This window comes from Lycium ferocissimum, chromosome 12 (genome assembly GCF_029784015.1).
Source record: "Lycium ferocissimum isolate CSIRO_LF1 chromosome 12, AGI_CSIRO_Lferr_CH_V1, whole genome shotgun sequence".
NCBI lineage: Eukaryota > Viridiplantae > Streptophyta > Magnoliopsida > Solanales > Solanaceae > Lycium > Lycium ferocissimum.
In genome coordinates, this window is record NC_081353.1 from 46416804 (window position 1) to 46430477 (window position 13674).

At 32.7% G+C, this 13674-nt stretch overlaps 1 protein-coding gene across 2 annotated transcripts; it reads left to right on the plus strand.

The window, feature by feature from the left end:
- The first annotated feature begins 8213 nt into the window (after positions 1-8213).
- Positions 8214-13200, plus strand: LOC132039923 (transcription factor TGA1-like). 2 transcript variants are annotated; one of them, XM_059430482.1, is made up of 9 exons: positions 8215-8416; positions 9859-10020; positions 10096-10173; positions 10559-10618; positions 10709-10786; positions 10871-10928; positions 11328-11599; positions 12187-12414; positions 12860-13200. In XM_059430482.1, the coding sequence occupies exons 2-9, from the start codon at positions 9862-9864 to the stop codon at positions 13010-13012; spliced, it is 1086 nt and encodes a 361-aa protein (XP_059286465.1). In that variant the 5' UTR covers positions 8215-8416; positions 9859-9861; the 3' UTR covers positions 13013-13200. The 2 variants fall into 2 exon arrangements, with proteins under 2 accessions (XP_059286464.1, XP_059286465.1); XM_059430481.1 differs by having other exon boundaries at positions 8214-8416; positions 10709-10928.
- The last annotated feature ends 474 nt before the right edge of the window (positions 13201-13674 follow it).

The window sequence follows — 13674 nt, forward strand, 5'->3', positions numbered from 1 at the left end:
TTATAATGAGAAAAACCGTCAACCAACGTTGGACAATCTAATTATACCCCTGAACGCCCACACCTAGTTAATAAGAGCGTGGACAACGCAACATGGGACACATTTAGATAAATCAAGAATAAAGATGAACCTCACTATGATATCATGTTGATGACTTGATGTGTGTACATGATCATCTCATTTAAAAGCTTAAATGGTTACAACGATCACATTTTTAGATGAGATAGTCACATACTTCAATATGATACTAGAGCAGGAGAGGTTTTGGGTTCAAGTCTCATCTCGATTCATTATTAAAAGAAAATTTACATACATGCTTGATCCATAAATAAAAAAGAATCAAGTTCGCACTATACTTCAGTAAATAAAAGTATTTAGTTGAATAACAATTTCTGCCCAATATTGTTTTTTATTTTTTATGAGAGCTCTTCTTTAGGCTTTTTATATCAAATTCACGTTTTCAATGGTTCGTATATATTTAGTGAGAAACTATACACCCTGATATATACTACAACTAACACGATGATGTATGTATGCAACTAAGATATGATCAATGTTAAAATTAAATAAAATTGTGCTGAATAATATATAAAACGACCCTTTTATTTTGCTTTGGATTTTTTTTTTTATTTGGTGTGTGTGTGAGGGTGTGTGTGGGGGGGGGGGGGGTTGATGGTATATGGAGAAGAGTCGGTGCCCATGCAAAAATAATGGGTTGATCATGAAAAGTTGGCGATGAGGTATTCACAATAATTTGAATGCTTTGCCTTTTGGATTGAGAGGAAAATGACAAAAGTATTAAAGGAAGAAGCAAAGAGTTTCCATGAAAGATGATTGATTGTTATATGTAAGAAATAATTTATGATATATATATATATATATACACACACACTCATTGTAACCAAGAATAGGAAGAAGGGAAGAAATTTTATTAAGAGTGCGTACTCTCCAAATGCATAAACAGATTTAAATTTTAATTTAATGAGTTCAATCTTTAAAAAAAAAAAAAAAAAAAAAAATTAACACTAGATTTACTATACTTATAAATTTACAGGTTGAAAACCTAATATTTCTTTGTGCATATATATGTCCAGACAAAAATATTAAGTTAGGTTGAACCCGTACGTAGTACCAAAGGTTACATTGGCCACTCTCCAGATGCATGCCTCCAAGAAATCAAAGTTCATTTTCGGGGTAATTATTGCGCCCGTCCTTCTCATGCTCTGTAACAACGACGGTATCCGTAAGTGAAGGGCCAATCTTGGCGTCATTAGTCATGGCGTGGCAATGGCTACTTGCAATATTTGCAAAGTCCTTGCACGTACAAGATTCTAAAATTATCCTTTTCAAAGAATTATTGTTTTCAGACTTTGATCAGTTTAATCTTGAAAAATTTTAGAATTAAATTTTGTTATCTTTTTAAATTTGGTGGGTGAAATTATTTTAGTCCCTTGGCTAAAAAAAAAAAAAAAGTTAAAAAACTTTTCAAATATATGAATTCAGAATCTAATATTCATTGAAATTTTCTTGATATTTATGTTTTGTATAAAAATATTAGGCTAGGTTAAATCTGTAGCACTAAGGCTACATCCGCATTGCCTAAATGCCTTGAAGAAATCAAAGATTTTGGGGTAATTGTCGCGGCCGTCCTTCTCATGCTTTGTGACAACGGTGATATCCCTAACGGAGTGGCCAATCTTTGCGTCACTAGTCATGGCGTGGCAATGGCTACTTGCAATTGCAAAACCCTTCTTATACAAAGATTGTAAAATCATCCTTTTCAAGAAATGATTGTTTTCATATTTTGATGGGTTCAACCTTCAAAATTCTTAAGATCGGGTTCGCTATACTTTTAAACTTGCATGGCAAGTGAAATTCCACCTAGCTAAAAATGTTAAGAATTTTTTAAATACGTTCAGTATATATATATATATGCGTCGAAAATATTAGGCTAGATTTAACCCGTAGTTCTAAAGCTACATCCATGACCATCTAAATGCCTCGAAGAAATCAAAGGTTTACGGGGTAATTGTCACACCCGTCCTTCTCATGCTCCATGGCAACGGCGAAATCCCTATCGGAGGGGCCAATCTTCGTGTCACTAGTCATGGCGTGGCAGTGGCTACTTGCAATTGCAAAACCCCTTCTTGTACAAAGTTTCTAAAATCATCCTTTTCAAGAAATGATTGTTTTCAGATTTTGATAGGTTCAACCTTCAAAATTCTTAGTACTGATCATCATATTTTCAAATTTGGCGAGTGATTTTTTTTTTTTAGCCACCTGGCTAAAAATGTTAAGAATTATTAAATATATGTTCAGTGTCTAATATTTATTGAAAAATTATCATATTTAGCTATATCTTGTGTCGAAAATATTAGGGCAGATTTAACCGTAATGCTAAAGCTACATCCGCCACTGTCCAAATGCCTCGAAGAAATCAAAGATTAATTTTCGGGGTAATTGTCGCACCCGTCCTTCTCATGCTCCGTGATAACGGCGATATCTCTAACGGAGGGGCCAATCTTGGCGTCACCAGTCATGGCTTGGCAATTGCAATTACGATTCTCTAAAGGTATCCTTTTCAAAGAATCATCGTTTTCAGACTTTTTCCTATTAGTCCAGCAAAGGACACATGTAATCTCAATCCTCAGCTTTGGCTGCAGTCTGAATGCAATTGCTTCACTAAAAGAGCATTATACTTAATACGTACATCAGCAGAATAAGCAAACGTTGCCCCTTTTTAAACCAATCAAATTTTCAGAAAAGAATCAGTTCTTGCCCCACAATTATCACAGCTCACTTTATTATCAAGAAATGACAAAATGCACAATTGTAGTACCTATTATGGTCTATTTTCTAACTAGCTAGACATTTGGAATATGGAACTGGTAGCTATATTCTGATCTTGTTACAATAATTTTGGGGTTAGAACTAGCTCATGGGAAAGCCCTTAAAACAACAAAATTCCTTTTTTTTTTTTTTCTTTCTCTAAGCATGGGAAAGTTTATTATTCTCTCTACATCCAAAAAAGAATTTATTACTTCTCGAATAGGAATAGTATGACATGTACAAAATCAGGTAAAGGGAGTTTTAAAGCTCGTCTCGGTTAGCTGATTAAATGTAGCTGATAAACATCACGTACTGAGACTTATTGTATAAGTAAGCATTTATGTGTTTGATTATAAGTGTTGAGACTAATAATAAGCAATACATGTGTTTGGTTAAAAAAAAAAAAAAGTATTGATAATCATTTATTCTGTTAAAATGACTAAAGTGTCCTTAAAGCTATTTGTAATAACTATAAATTTAAAAATATTCTTACATTAAGAAGGACGAATGGCAGAATTAGAATAAAAAGATAATTAAAAGTTATGTTTTAGGTAGAATATTTCAAAGATTACAAAAGATATTAGAGATAAAATTACAAAAAAATTGGTCAAATCAAAAGTGATTATAAGTTATAAAACCATAAGTTAGGGTGACCGCCATCTTATGACGTTTGACTGACATTGGCTTATAAGCACTTTTAGTGTCTGTCAGACGCACAAATAAATCTAAAAGTACTTATAAGCTAGTTTGACCAGTTTGTAAACTTAATCAAACACCCTCTTAAAAAAATTTAGTTATATAGTGGGATTAATAAGAATTATATATCAGCTTGTAATCGTAATAAGTCATATGATTAGTACTCCAACTCAATTGGTCCAGCTGGATCCTGTATTTTGTTATGATACATAATATCTAATTTAAATACATTTTTATTACCAAAAAGTAAGAATTACTTCGTTTCATGGAAACATATATAGCTAGCCAAATTGGCTAAGTTTCCTCCATTCTCTGCCAAATAAATGAGTAGAAAAAGAATTTGGTCCATATATGGGAAAATGATAGAATGAAGCTGAGAGTTTGTATTTTTCCTCCTTTTCTTTACTTACTTTTCTATTTATTGAAGAGAGTTTCGTTTTTATAAAATGATAGTACTCCGCATAAAAGTTTTTACGCTTTTAAGTAACCTTCTTATTAGCAACATGGCTTCTCTAGTTTTGGTGCTTTTACACCGTTGTTCAATCAAGTTGAGGATAATTCCAAAGAAAGAAAAGAAAAAGGAGCTTATATTAAACTACCGTATAATAAGTCTAAGGATCTTATACTCAAGTAATTTGGAGTGAAATTCAACAGAAATGAAAAAGGGAAAGCGAAAAATAAATTTATATTTGATAAATCTTATTTTCAAAAACTTAAAAGGAGTTTGCATAATAGATTTTATAGGTACGGCAAAGAATTTATAAGAAATAAAAAATAAAAAGGAGACAAGGAGGCAACATGTTGGAACCTTGCTGCAATGTGGTTTCCTCCTCTAAAATTAAAACATGGATATTAAGGGGTCGTTTTGTATGATGCATAAGAAAGATAATTATTTTTACCCCAAAATAATAATTATTAATATTATGATTTCCTCCTCCAATGTTTGGTTGTAATTTGAATCATGTAGAATTAATATTTGTATAACTTAATACACCAATTGGTGCATTATTTTATACCATCAACAACATGAAATAACTAATCCATGTATAAAATTGGATATATCTTATATATCTAATTTTAGTGCAATGAATCAAACACTCAATAAAAAATAATCTTTGTTTTACTAATTTATATATAACTAATCCCTACATAACTAATCTTTGCATTATAATTCATGTATAACTTGTCTTGGAGCCAAAAAGCCCCTAAAGGTATATATTTGGAGAGAAACTGTTGATGCCAATTTAGTAAAAACTGATTAAATTGGACCAAAATCACCTGATATTTAGTGTGTGTGTGTGTGTGGGTTGGGGGGGGGGGGGGGGGGAGAGAGAATGTGAAAGACATTGAAGTTGATTTCACGTTGTGTCAAGTCCCCCTTTTATTTCTTTTTTCATCAAATTGCCTTTGCTTTTGTCTCCTAATCGCTGTCAAACTTAAGTCGATGACTTTATTAGCTTACAAGTGGGATTATTCTACAAGTTACTCTTTTGCTTCCACATCTTGAAATATTATTTTTTCTAATTATTCTAGTATAATTTTCCATCCTTTAACCGAGACCATGATCTTAGATATGAAGTTATGAGGATACAAATCAGGATAAAAGGTTAGTAGGTAGTTGAGCATTGTCCCGCTTATCCTTTCATACTTCTTGTCGTAGTATTGCTCTTGTAGTTTCTTGTCCTTTGATTTCTGCTACTATCCGTTGTTTCTTGTACTTTGGCTATCTTATTTATGTGTGGTAGCTCCTTTTTTCAGTCTGCTCTATCGTGACTTATTCGCTTTTGTTATTTTATTTTTCGTACTGCTTTGAATTGCTTGCCCTTGTGCCCAGGGGCGATTTTATGTGGTAATTTTGGGTCACGTGAATACATGGTCTCTCCGTAAAACTAGGTATTTTGTGTATATATTTTTTAAAATTGGTATAATATTAACTGTTTGAACACAGGCTACAAGAAGTAAATGCACGAAGAGGTCAAGGGGGTTCAACATCTCCTATATATACATAAAAATAATAATTTTAACCTCGTATATACAGTGTAATTTTTCGCCGAACCCCCTGGAGACTACTTAGCTCCTCCACTGGGTGAACCCATGTTTTAGAAATCCTAAATTCGCCTCTGCTTGTCTACCGGAACAACCTCTACCCAAGATAAGTATGTTGTTGTCGTAAGTTTCCACCTTTTAATTATTTGACAAATTTTTTTGAATTTAACTTCAATACACTAATTAATAGTGTACAAGATTTTCTTCTCTCAGTTCATTTGAAAGATAACAATCAATAACGTCCATACATAGTGGAATTAGTTACCTGAAAAGTAAAATAATCAACCTACTATAACAAGTTAAATTATACTAATAGTATAATCGTAAGTGTACATAAATTAAATTTTTTATTTTTTACATTTTCTATTTTGTTAGTGCCGAAAGCTGTTACACCATTACTTTTATATATGTTGGAACACCTCATCACCACCTTGTATAAATTGTCTTTCAAGTGGTTTCTTTACTATTTCATTGGATAAGTAAAAGATTGTGCATTAGGTATGGGGTAAATCGTAACCAACTTCAGTACAAACTTATGAATATATAAAAATGATTAAAAAAAAATCAAACATCTCAAAATATTCACCACTAAAAACATAAATTAATAACGATAAATTTTGTAGCCAAGCAGGAAGATCCGCTGCTAATTCTATTTAGCTACAGATTATCAAAAACTTCTGTTAACCACGCGTGATTTAGCAATAAATTAACGACCAAGTTCATAGCTAATTCTAATTTTCTTATTGTAGCGATTGTTACGGAAGCCCTCAATATTGTAACATTTTTTTGGGAGAAGTATATGAATAAGTATATTATCATCTGTCAAAATAATTTTAAATTTTAAATCAAGTGCCTAAGACAATTTAACTAGTATGAAAACCATTAAACAAAATATTTTCATGTTATCAGGATTCAGGCCTATCCACATAAGAAGCGTGTCAGAGACATCAAATAATTAAACTAAAGTGATAGGACACTTAATACAATTCGATTAAACAAATATCTAATTTATCATTAATGAAGAATTGATCTACTGCTATTGAAAGCCAAGTACTCGTACTCGCCCGAATAGAAAAATTCTTATATCAAAAAAGTCATCAAGATCTTTATAATACTCCATGCGAGTTTTGGATCATCCCATTTTAGTATACCTTTAATGTTTCTTAACAATTTCTTACAAGATAAGATCCCTTTTCTCACCATACTATATATATATATATATATATATTATTTCCTGTTTTAATTTAATACGAAATTTAAGTAAAAATAATGGATCTTTTAAGGTTGTGGCATGAAACATGTTACAATATCTTTATAACTAAAAAAACTTCTCACTAAGAGTAACATGATAAGTTTATAATGAAATGTTTCCAAATGTACAAATATATAATTTTTCTAAATCAAACTAATAAAGAAATAATAAAAGTTTAAAATATATTGCTACCATTACCACTGTCACGCCACCAAGTGCAATCCCCTTCAACAAGGGTAGGAAGATGTTAATAAGCCAAATGGGTTTTCTCTCTCTTTTTTTTTTCTTTTTTTTTTTTTTTGTTCTGAAAAATTATTTAAGATAAAAAGAAAGGTATTAAGCCAAATGAGCCATGAGAAGGGGCCAATGAAATAAGAGTTTGTTATTAAAGGCAAATTCAAGATTTGAAGTTTATGTTTCGGGATACTAGTGAACTCAATATCAATTGAGTTATTAGGTTCGAAATTCATTATGTATACGAATAACGTATCTAATAGATTTTTGACATATATGGTTGGGCCAAAATTACTCGTCCAGTCAAACCCCTAGCCTTTAATTGTGTATCTCCACTCTAATTTTCATGTTCGGTAACAGACCCAACAATGAGCGATCGCGAATTTGATAGAGCTCAGCACTGTTTCAAGATTGAACCCTATATATAAATAACTATATAAGTGTAAAAATAAGTATATGTAAATTTAGATATACAACTAGAACTCATGATCCAAGGGGCGGATTTATAGGGTGTCGTACACCCTCGGCAAAAAATTACAGTCTATATACAAGGTAGATTTTCTGAGTTTATTTACATATATTAACTTTTGAATACCAGAAAAAAAATGTAAAAGGTTAGCTCAAGTAGTTTAGGGTGTTCAAAATTATCTCTAGCGTCCTGGGTTCAATTCCCATCAATAATATTATTTTTTATATTTAGCTTTTGATTATTTTTTTCGAACCCCTTGAATTAAAATTTTGGATCTGCAACTGCATGATCCTATATATATTTGCTAAATATAAGCATATATAATTTTGATATACAATTAAAACGTATTATTTAAATTCAGAATTCACAACGTCTAAATCGAGCCCATAAGGGTGGTAGGTTAGTTAAAGTTTGTTGGAAAATAGTTGTCCCGCATTCTCAATACTATGCGTATATTAAACAGTATATAATCTGGATGCCTAACGATACAAGTATATAATGTAATTATAAATAATATGCCAAGTCCGTCAGTGTGTGCCTATGTTTATTATATTTTTGATAAATGATATAAAGCCAACAAAAAAATTGACAAGCATTTTCCAAAAGGCAGTCAAATTCTTTAATAGTAGTTTGTTTTTTTATTCCTTTAAAGTACTTTAATCTTTGTTTATAAATTATAAACTTTCTTTTGTCAGTTATTGTTTTTCTCTGCCTTTATTCAGCTGCCTTCTAAATACCACTTGTTTCCTTCTTCCTTTGTATAAGCTGTGTAGCCATAGATGGTTATTCACTTGTAGCTTCAATTCCATAATTCAATTTTAATTTTCTTGAAAACAAATAATCAGTTGCAGCTCTAATTTGCTGAGGAGTTTCTTCATATTTATGAACAGGTTGGCTCCTTAATCTAATTTTCAGCTCATCTCTTGTAATTTCTTTATAGTATTTGTTGCCTTGAAAGTTGAATTCTTGAATATACACATACACACACAGAGACAGAGTCATATAACAGCTGCAGGTGTATGTTTTTGTGTGTGTGCTCAGAAGTGGAGAAACTCCTTCGCTGGAAAATTACACTATATATAATTACACTGTATATATAAAGTAAAAATTATTTTTTATGTATATATTGCAGATGTAGAATCCCCTTGGCTTGGCTTAATCATATGTTTGCTTGTTCATATTTTGAATTGTGTTAGTGAAATTCTGGCTCTGCCACTATGGTGTTATTAGCCTTATATACTGCAGGTCTATTTTTTTTTTTTTTTTGTATTTTATGTTTTGTTCATTGATTACATGAAATAATATGGATCAACTCTGGCCACCAGTTTTACTTTGTGGTTTGATGAGAAGCATATATTACTTGTCAAGATAGCAAACAATTTCTGAAACAGAGTGTTAAGTAAAGCTGATCAGGTTCTCCTAACATACTTTTTGTTTTTTAATGAGAGGTTTATGCCCACTGAATAAAAAGTATATAGTCTGTTTTGGACTGCGAATAAATCTTGATACTTCATTCTTGCCTTTGCATATGGATGAGTTGTGAAAATTGATCATTAGTAGAGTCGAAAAAGTAAGTTACAGTAAGAACCAATTATTGAATATATGCAACAATTAAAGGTAAGTTATTTGTATTCCTATTCTAGTACTCTTTATGGAAGAATATTCCCAACAGTCTTTACTAGCTAATTGCCAAATTTACTGATTCTTCACTTGGATAAGTTTTATTTGTTTCCTTATATCTTTATCTAGTTTTATGGATTTCCTTAGTGGAGTCTCTTCCCTTTTAGATGTGGTTTTAGAGGTGTTCCTTATACAAATCTTATTGTCAGGTTTTGCATTTAACATCAGAGACACCTCTAAGGGAGTATTAAAACAAAAAAAATCAAATGATTTCCCTTTGGTAAGGGAAAACTCCGAACAGAAATGCTTGATTCTAATTTTAACTCCAACAAAAGTGTCAATATGATACTTTTTGATTGTCTTTAAAGGTGAAACTTGGCCGAGGCAATAACAGTATTTCCAGTATATTTTGCCTGATAATTGTTTTGACGTTACCGTCTTTGATACTTGTAAATGCAGTTCATTTTTTGTTTTTTTGGTAGAAATTCAATTGCACTCTATATCATGTCATCAAATTATAAGGCACCTTCTTCAGATATTTCTTTGCTAGAATTTCCCGTGTTTCTCATGATCTGAAAATTATACATGTTTGTTTGTTGTCCGATCATTTCTTAATTTCTCACAAATGGTTTTTTTAGCTTTAACTATGGTACTCTCTCTGCAGTAATATAAAATTCGCTTCTAAGTTATGTAATTTTTCTTTTTTATTCAGTCGATGAACATGAGTTCTCCGTCAACTCAATTTGCCCCCGCAAGGATGGGGATATTCGAACCTTTCCACCATATGAGTATGTGGGAAGACACATTTAGAGGTGAAATTATGCCCAACGCTGGTGCTATGGTCACACCGCCAAATGACAGGGCAGATGACAAGGTAAGGAACCATACATTGCATTTTCTAGCTAATAAAATCTAAGAGTTATCCGACTGATATTTTTTGTTATTGTAGTCTGGATATACTTCTAGTGAACAACTTATACCCTCGGGATCTGAGGATAATCAAGCAGGAAAGAGTATTTCAGACAAGGTGGGCACAACTGACCTTTAATTCCCTACTTATCTCTCATTTGGGGTCTTATATATTTGGGATATATACATTTTTGGACCGCTCAAAAAAGTAATAGCCAGAAAATGTACGTGTAATATACATAAATACACATATAATATACATAATTAGTGTATATGGTTTGTATATTTTGGCTAGCGCTCGTAATGAATTTAGGCTGATGGGCCAATAATGAAAACAGAACTATATATTTTAGGTGAAAGTATTGAAGCATTTGTGTTGATTATCTTTTTTCATCAATGGAGCTGTGCCTTTGCGCATGTGTAGCAAATTTAACCAAACGAATAGATAAACAAAATGTACCTCTGATATTAAAGGCTAAGTATATTTTTATATTGAAAGTTAGGTACAACGGCGTCTAGCACAGAATCGTGAAGCTGCACGTAAAAGCCGTATGAGGAAAAAGGTAATGGGAAAGTTGTCCTCGTATAATATTTCTTGCAGTGTAGATATTTGAAAGAACTATCTTGATTCCTTTTCCAACTCCTTTTTACAGGCTTATGTTCAGCAGCTTGAAAAAAGCAATTTGAAACTAGCACAACTTGAAATGGAACTTGAGAGAGCTCGACAGCAGGTCAGTGAAATTCTCTCCTGCGCATTTCTAACTTGTATAGATACACTTCATATCCCACTCACATCATGTAATGAATTATTGCAGGGACTGTACATTTTTGGTTCAAATGGTAATGCGGGGATAAGTTCAACAATTAATCCAGGTATGCAGACACTGGAGTTGTCGCTTAATAGCTGATCATTTTTCATTTTCTGTTCATGAGTAATTTATATTATTTTTTTTCGTATATAATCTTAATATCAACTCAGCCAGACTTGCAACAAAAAAAAAAAATGGAATTAGCTACGAACTTTGTCGCTAAATTGTTGTAGATAACAGAGTTATTTTGATAATCCGTCGATAATCCATCGCTTAAATAGGATTGGATTAGTGGGATTTTTCTGCTTAGCTACAGAATTTGTCCGTCGTTGATTCTTGTTCTTTTTAGTAGTGAATCCTCATGCGCAAGACAAGAATGGGATAAATTGAACATCATCTGACTTTCTTGAAAACAGCTAATGTCTCTCCTGAACTTTGTTCCTAACTGGTGCTGCCTATGCAGGAATAGCTGCATTTGAAATGGAATATAGCCAGTGGGTTGAAGAGCAACAAAAAAAGAACGTAGAGTTGAGGAACATTTTGCAATCCCATGTAAGCGAAATGGAGCTCCAGCTGCTGGTAGAAACCGTCTTAAACCACTACTACAATCTCTTCCGAATGAAAGCTGATGCTGCAAAAGCTGATGTGTTTTACCTGATGTCTGGGATGTGGAGAACATCAGTCGAGCGCTTTTTCCTCTGGATTGGAGGATTCAAGCCATCTGAACTCATAAATGTATGTACACCTTTAATGCATTTTCAGTTTTTCACTGCCTTTTTAACTTAGTTGTATTGAATTACTATAAGTTCTCATAGTGTTATCTCGGGGTCACCATATTGCCAATCTATGTTTAAAGAGACTCCCCCACTTCCTCCCATGTTCGCTTGTGACAGCTTTTATTCAGCTCCTAGGCGCGACTATTTTCACATAATGATTGAAATTCTCATCTAATGTGTTTAGATCTAGTTGCATCTGTAACATCCATTTAGATATTTTGCTGAATCTAGACTACTGATATCTATCCTGAATGAAACTCAAAATAATCAATCCTTTTTTCGACTAGTAATAATAACAGACACAGAAGCATATCCGAAACCACTGAATGGAAGTCGCCTCTATTAGTCCCACTCATATATTCTTTTCATCTCTTGCTTGTGCACCTGTCTTAAATGAATAGTGCTACATCCAAAGTGGTATCTCGGATATTCATACTCTATGGATTCTCCTTCCCGATTACCAGATGGAAAGTGTTAGCGTCCTCATTTACATGTACGCAATGCAACACTAGCAAGATTATTTCTCATTGTTTGTTAATTTTATAGGTGGTGATGCCACAACTTGAGCCATTATCCGATCAGCAGATCGTGAAAATCTGTAATCTGCGACACTGTTGTCAGCAAGCCGAGGATGCTCTCACTCAGGGAATGGATAAACTTCAGCAGAATCTGGCACAGAACATCCTAACTATGACTACCGGAATGGGAAGTTACAGTTCTCAGATGGTTTCTAGTATGGAAAAGTTAGAAGCACTCGAGAGTTTTGTTAACCAGGTAACACCTTCTGTTAATTTAATAGCACGGCTTAATTACCCTCATTAATGTTAAGACTCTGTGGTTGTTCAATACAGTGAAGACAGAAATCATTTTGCCAGAATGATTAGAAAAACCTAAACGAAACCAAACAATAAGGAAAACTGTCTTAATTTAAGTGACTATTGCATATCTTGATACTTATCAAATGATGATATTTGGCAGTGCTCAAAGTTTTTTGGGATATTTTCAATTTTGGCCCGTTGGTCGAAATTAATTAGGGGTGCTAGCCGGTATATACAAACATATACACTGATTATGTATATTATATGTATATTATGTAGACAATATGTATATTATATGTATATTTGTACTTAATATACATAATATATACATTTTCTGGCTATTTAATGAATTAGATCACCAAAAGGCATTGGACTTTAATTATCTCTATTTCTTTTAACAGGCAGATCACCTCCGGCACCAAACACTACAACAAATGTCACTTATCCTGACTACACGCCAATCAGCCAGGGGGTTACTCGCTTTTGGGGAGTATCTTCAACGTCTTCGTGCTCTAAGTTCGCTTTGGGCTGCCCGTCCTCGTGAACCTACCTAGCCTGTTATAATGACAAAACATATGAAGATAACTAGCTTTCTTTAGTAGCAGCTGGTTATGCCTGGACGAGTTGTATATGGAAAACCTAATCAAAGTCTTGTCTAGATTGATATAGTTTTCATAATATGAAATATATATGATTCAGGTAACATGGAAAGTTTTAAGAATTTATGTATATAGGAAGAACTTCATGAGAGTAGAGAAACTTAACTATGAAACTCAGAGTAACTCTGAAAATGTGATTTTTACATATGGTGGAAATTGGAAAACTTAAAAAGTATTGCTAATTGTCTTGTACTTGTGGAGCTTTGCAACTCCGCAAGAGATAGTCTCTCCTCTATTGCAGAAAAGTGAAGAGTTTGCTTGGGGAAGAAATGGTGTGTATCCATTCCTTCATAATTATGCAACATGGTACTACTTTAGGATCTTGATCCATGTATTAAGGAGAGTTTTCTCCAACTTATTAGTTTGAAAGAGACATAGACGATGCTGTTGAATACTCTCTCCGCTTTGTATCTAATTTTGTAACTAATAAAATATCAAGATATCTTTACCATTATTACAAGCTTAAGTTTGCTCATTCATGAAGTTTTTGCTCATTCATGAAGTTGTATTTAGTAGCTCGGTAGCTTTAATAAATATGATTATTCACCGCTAGTCAA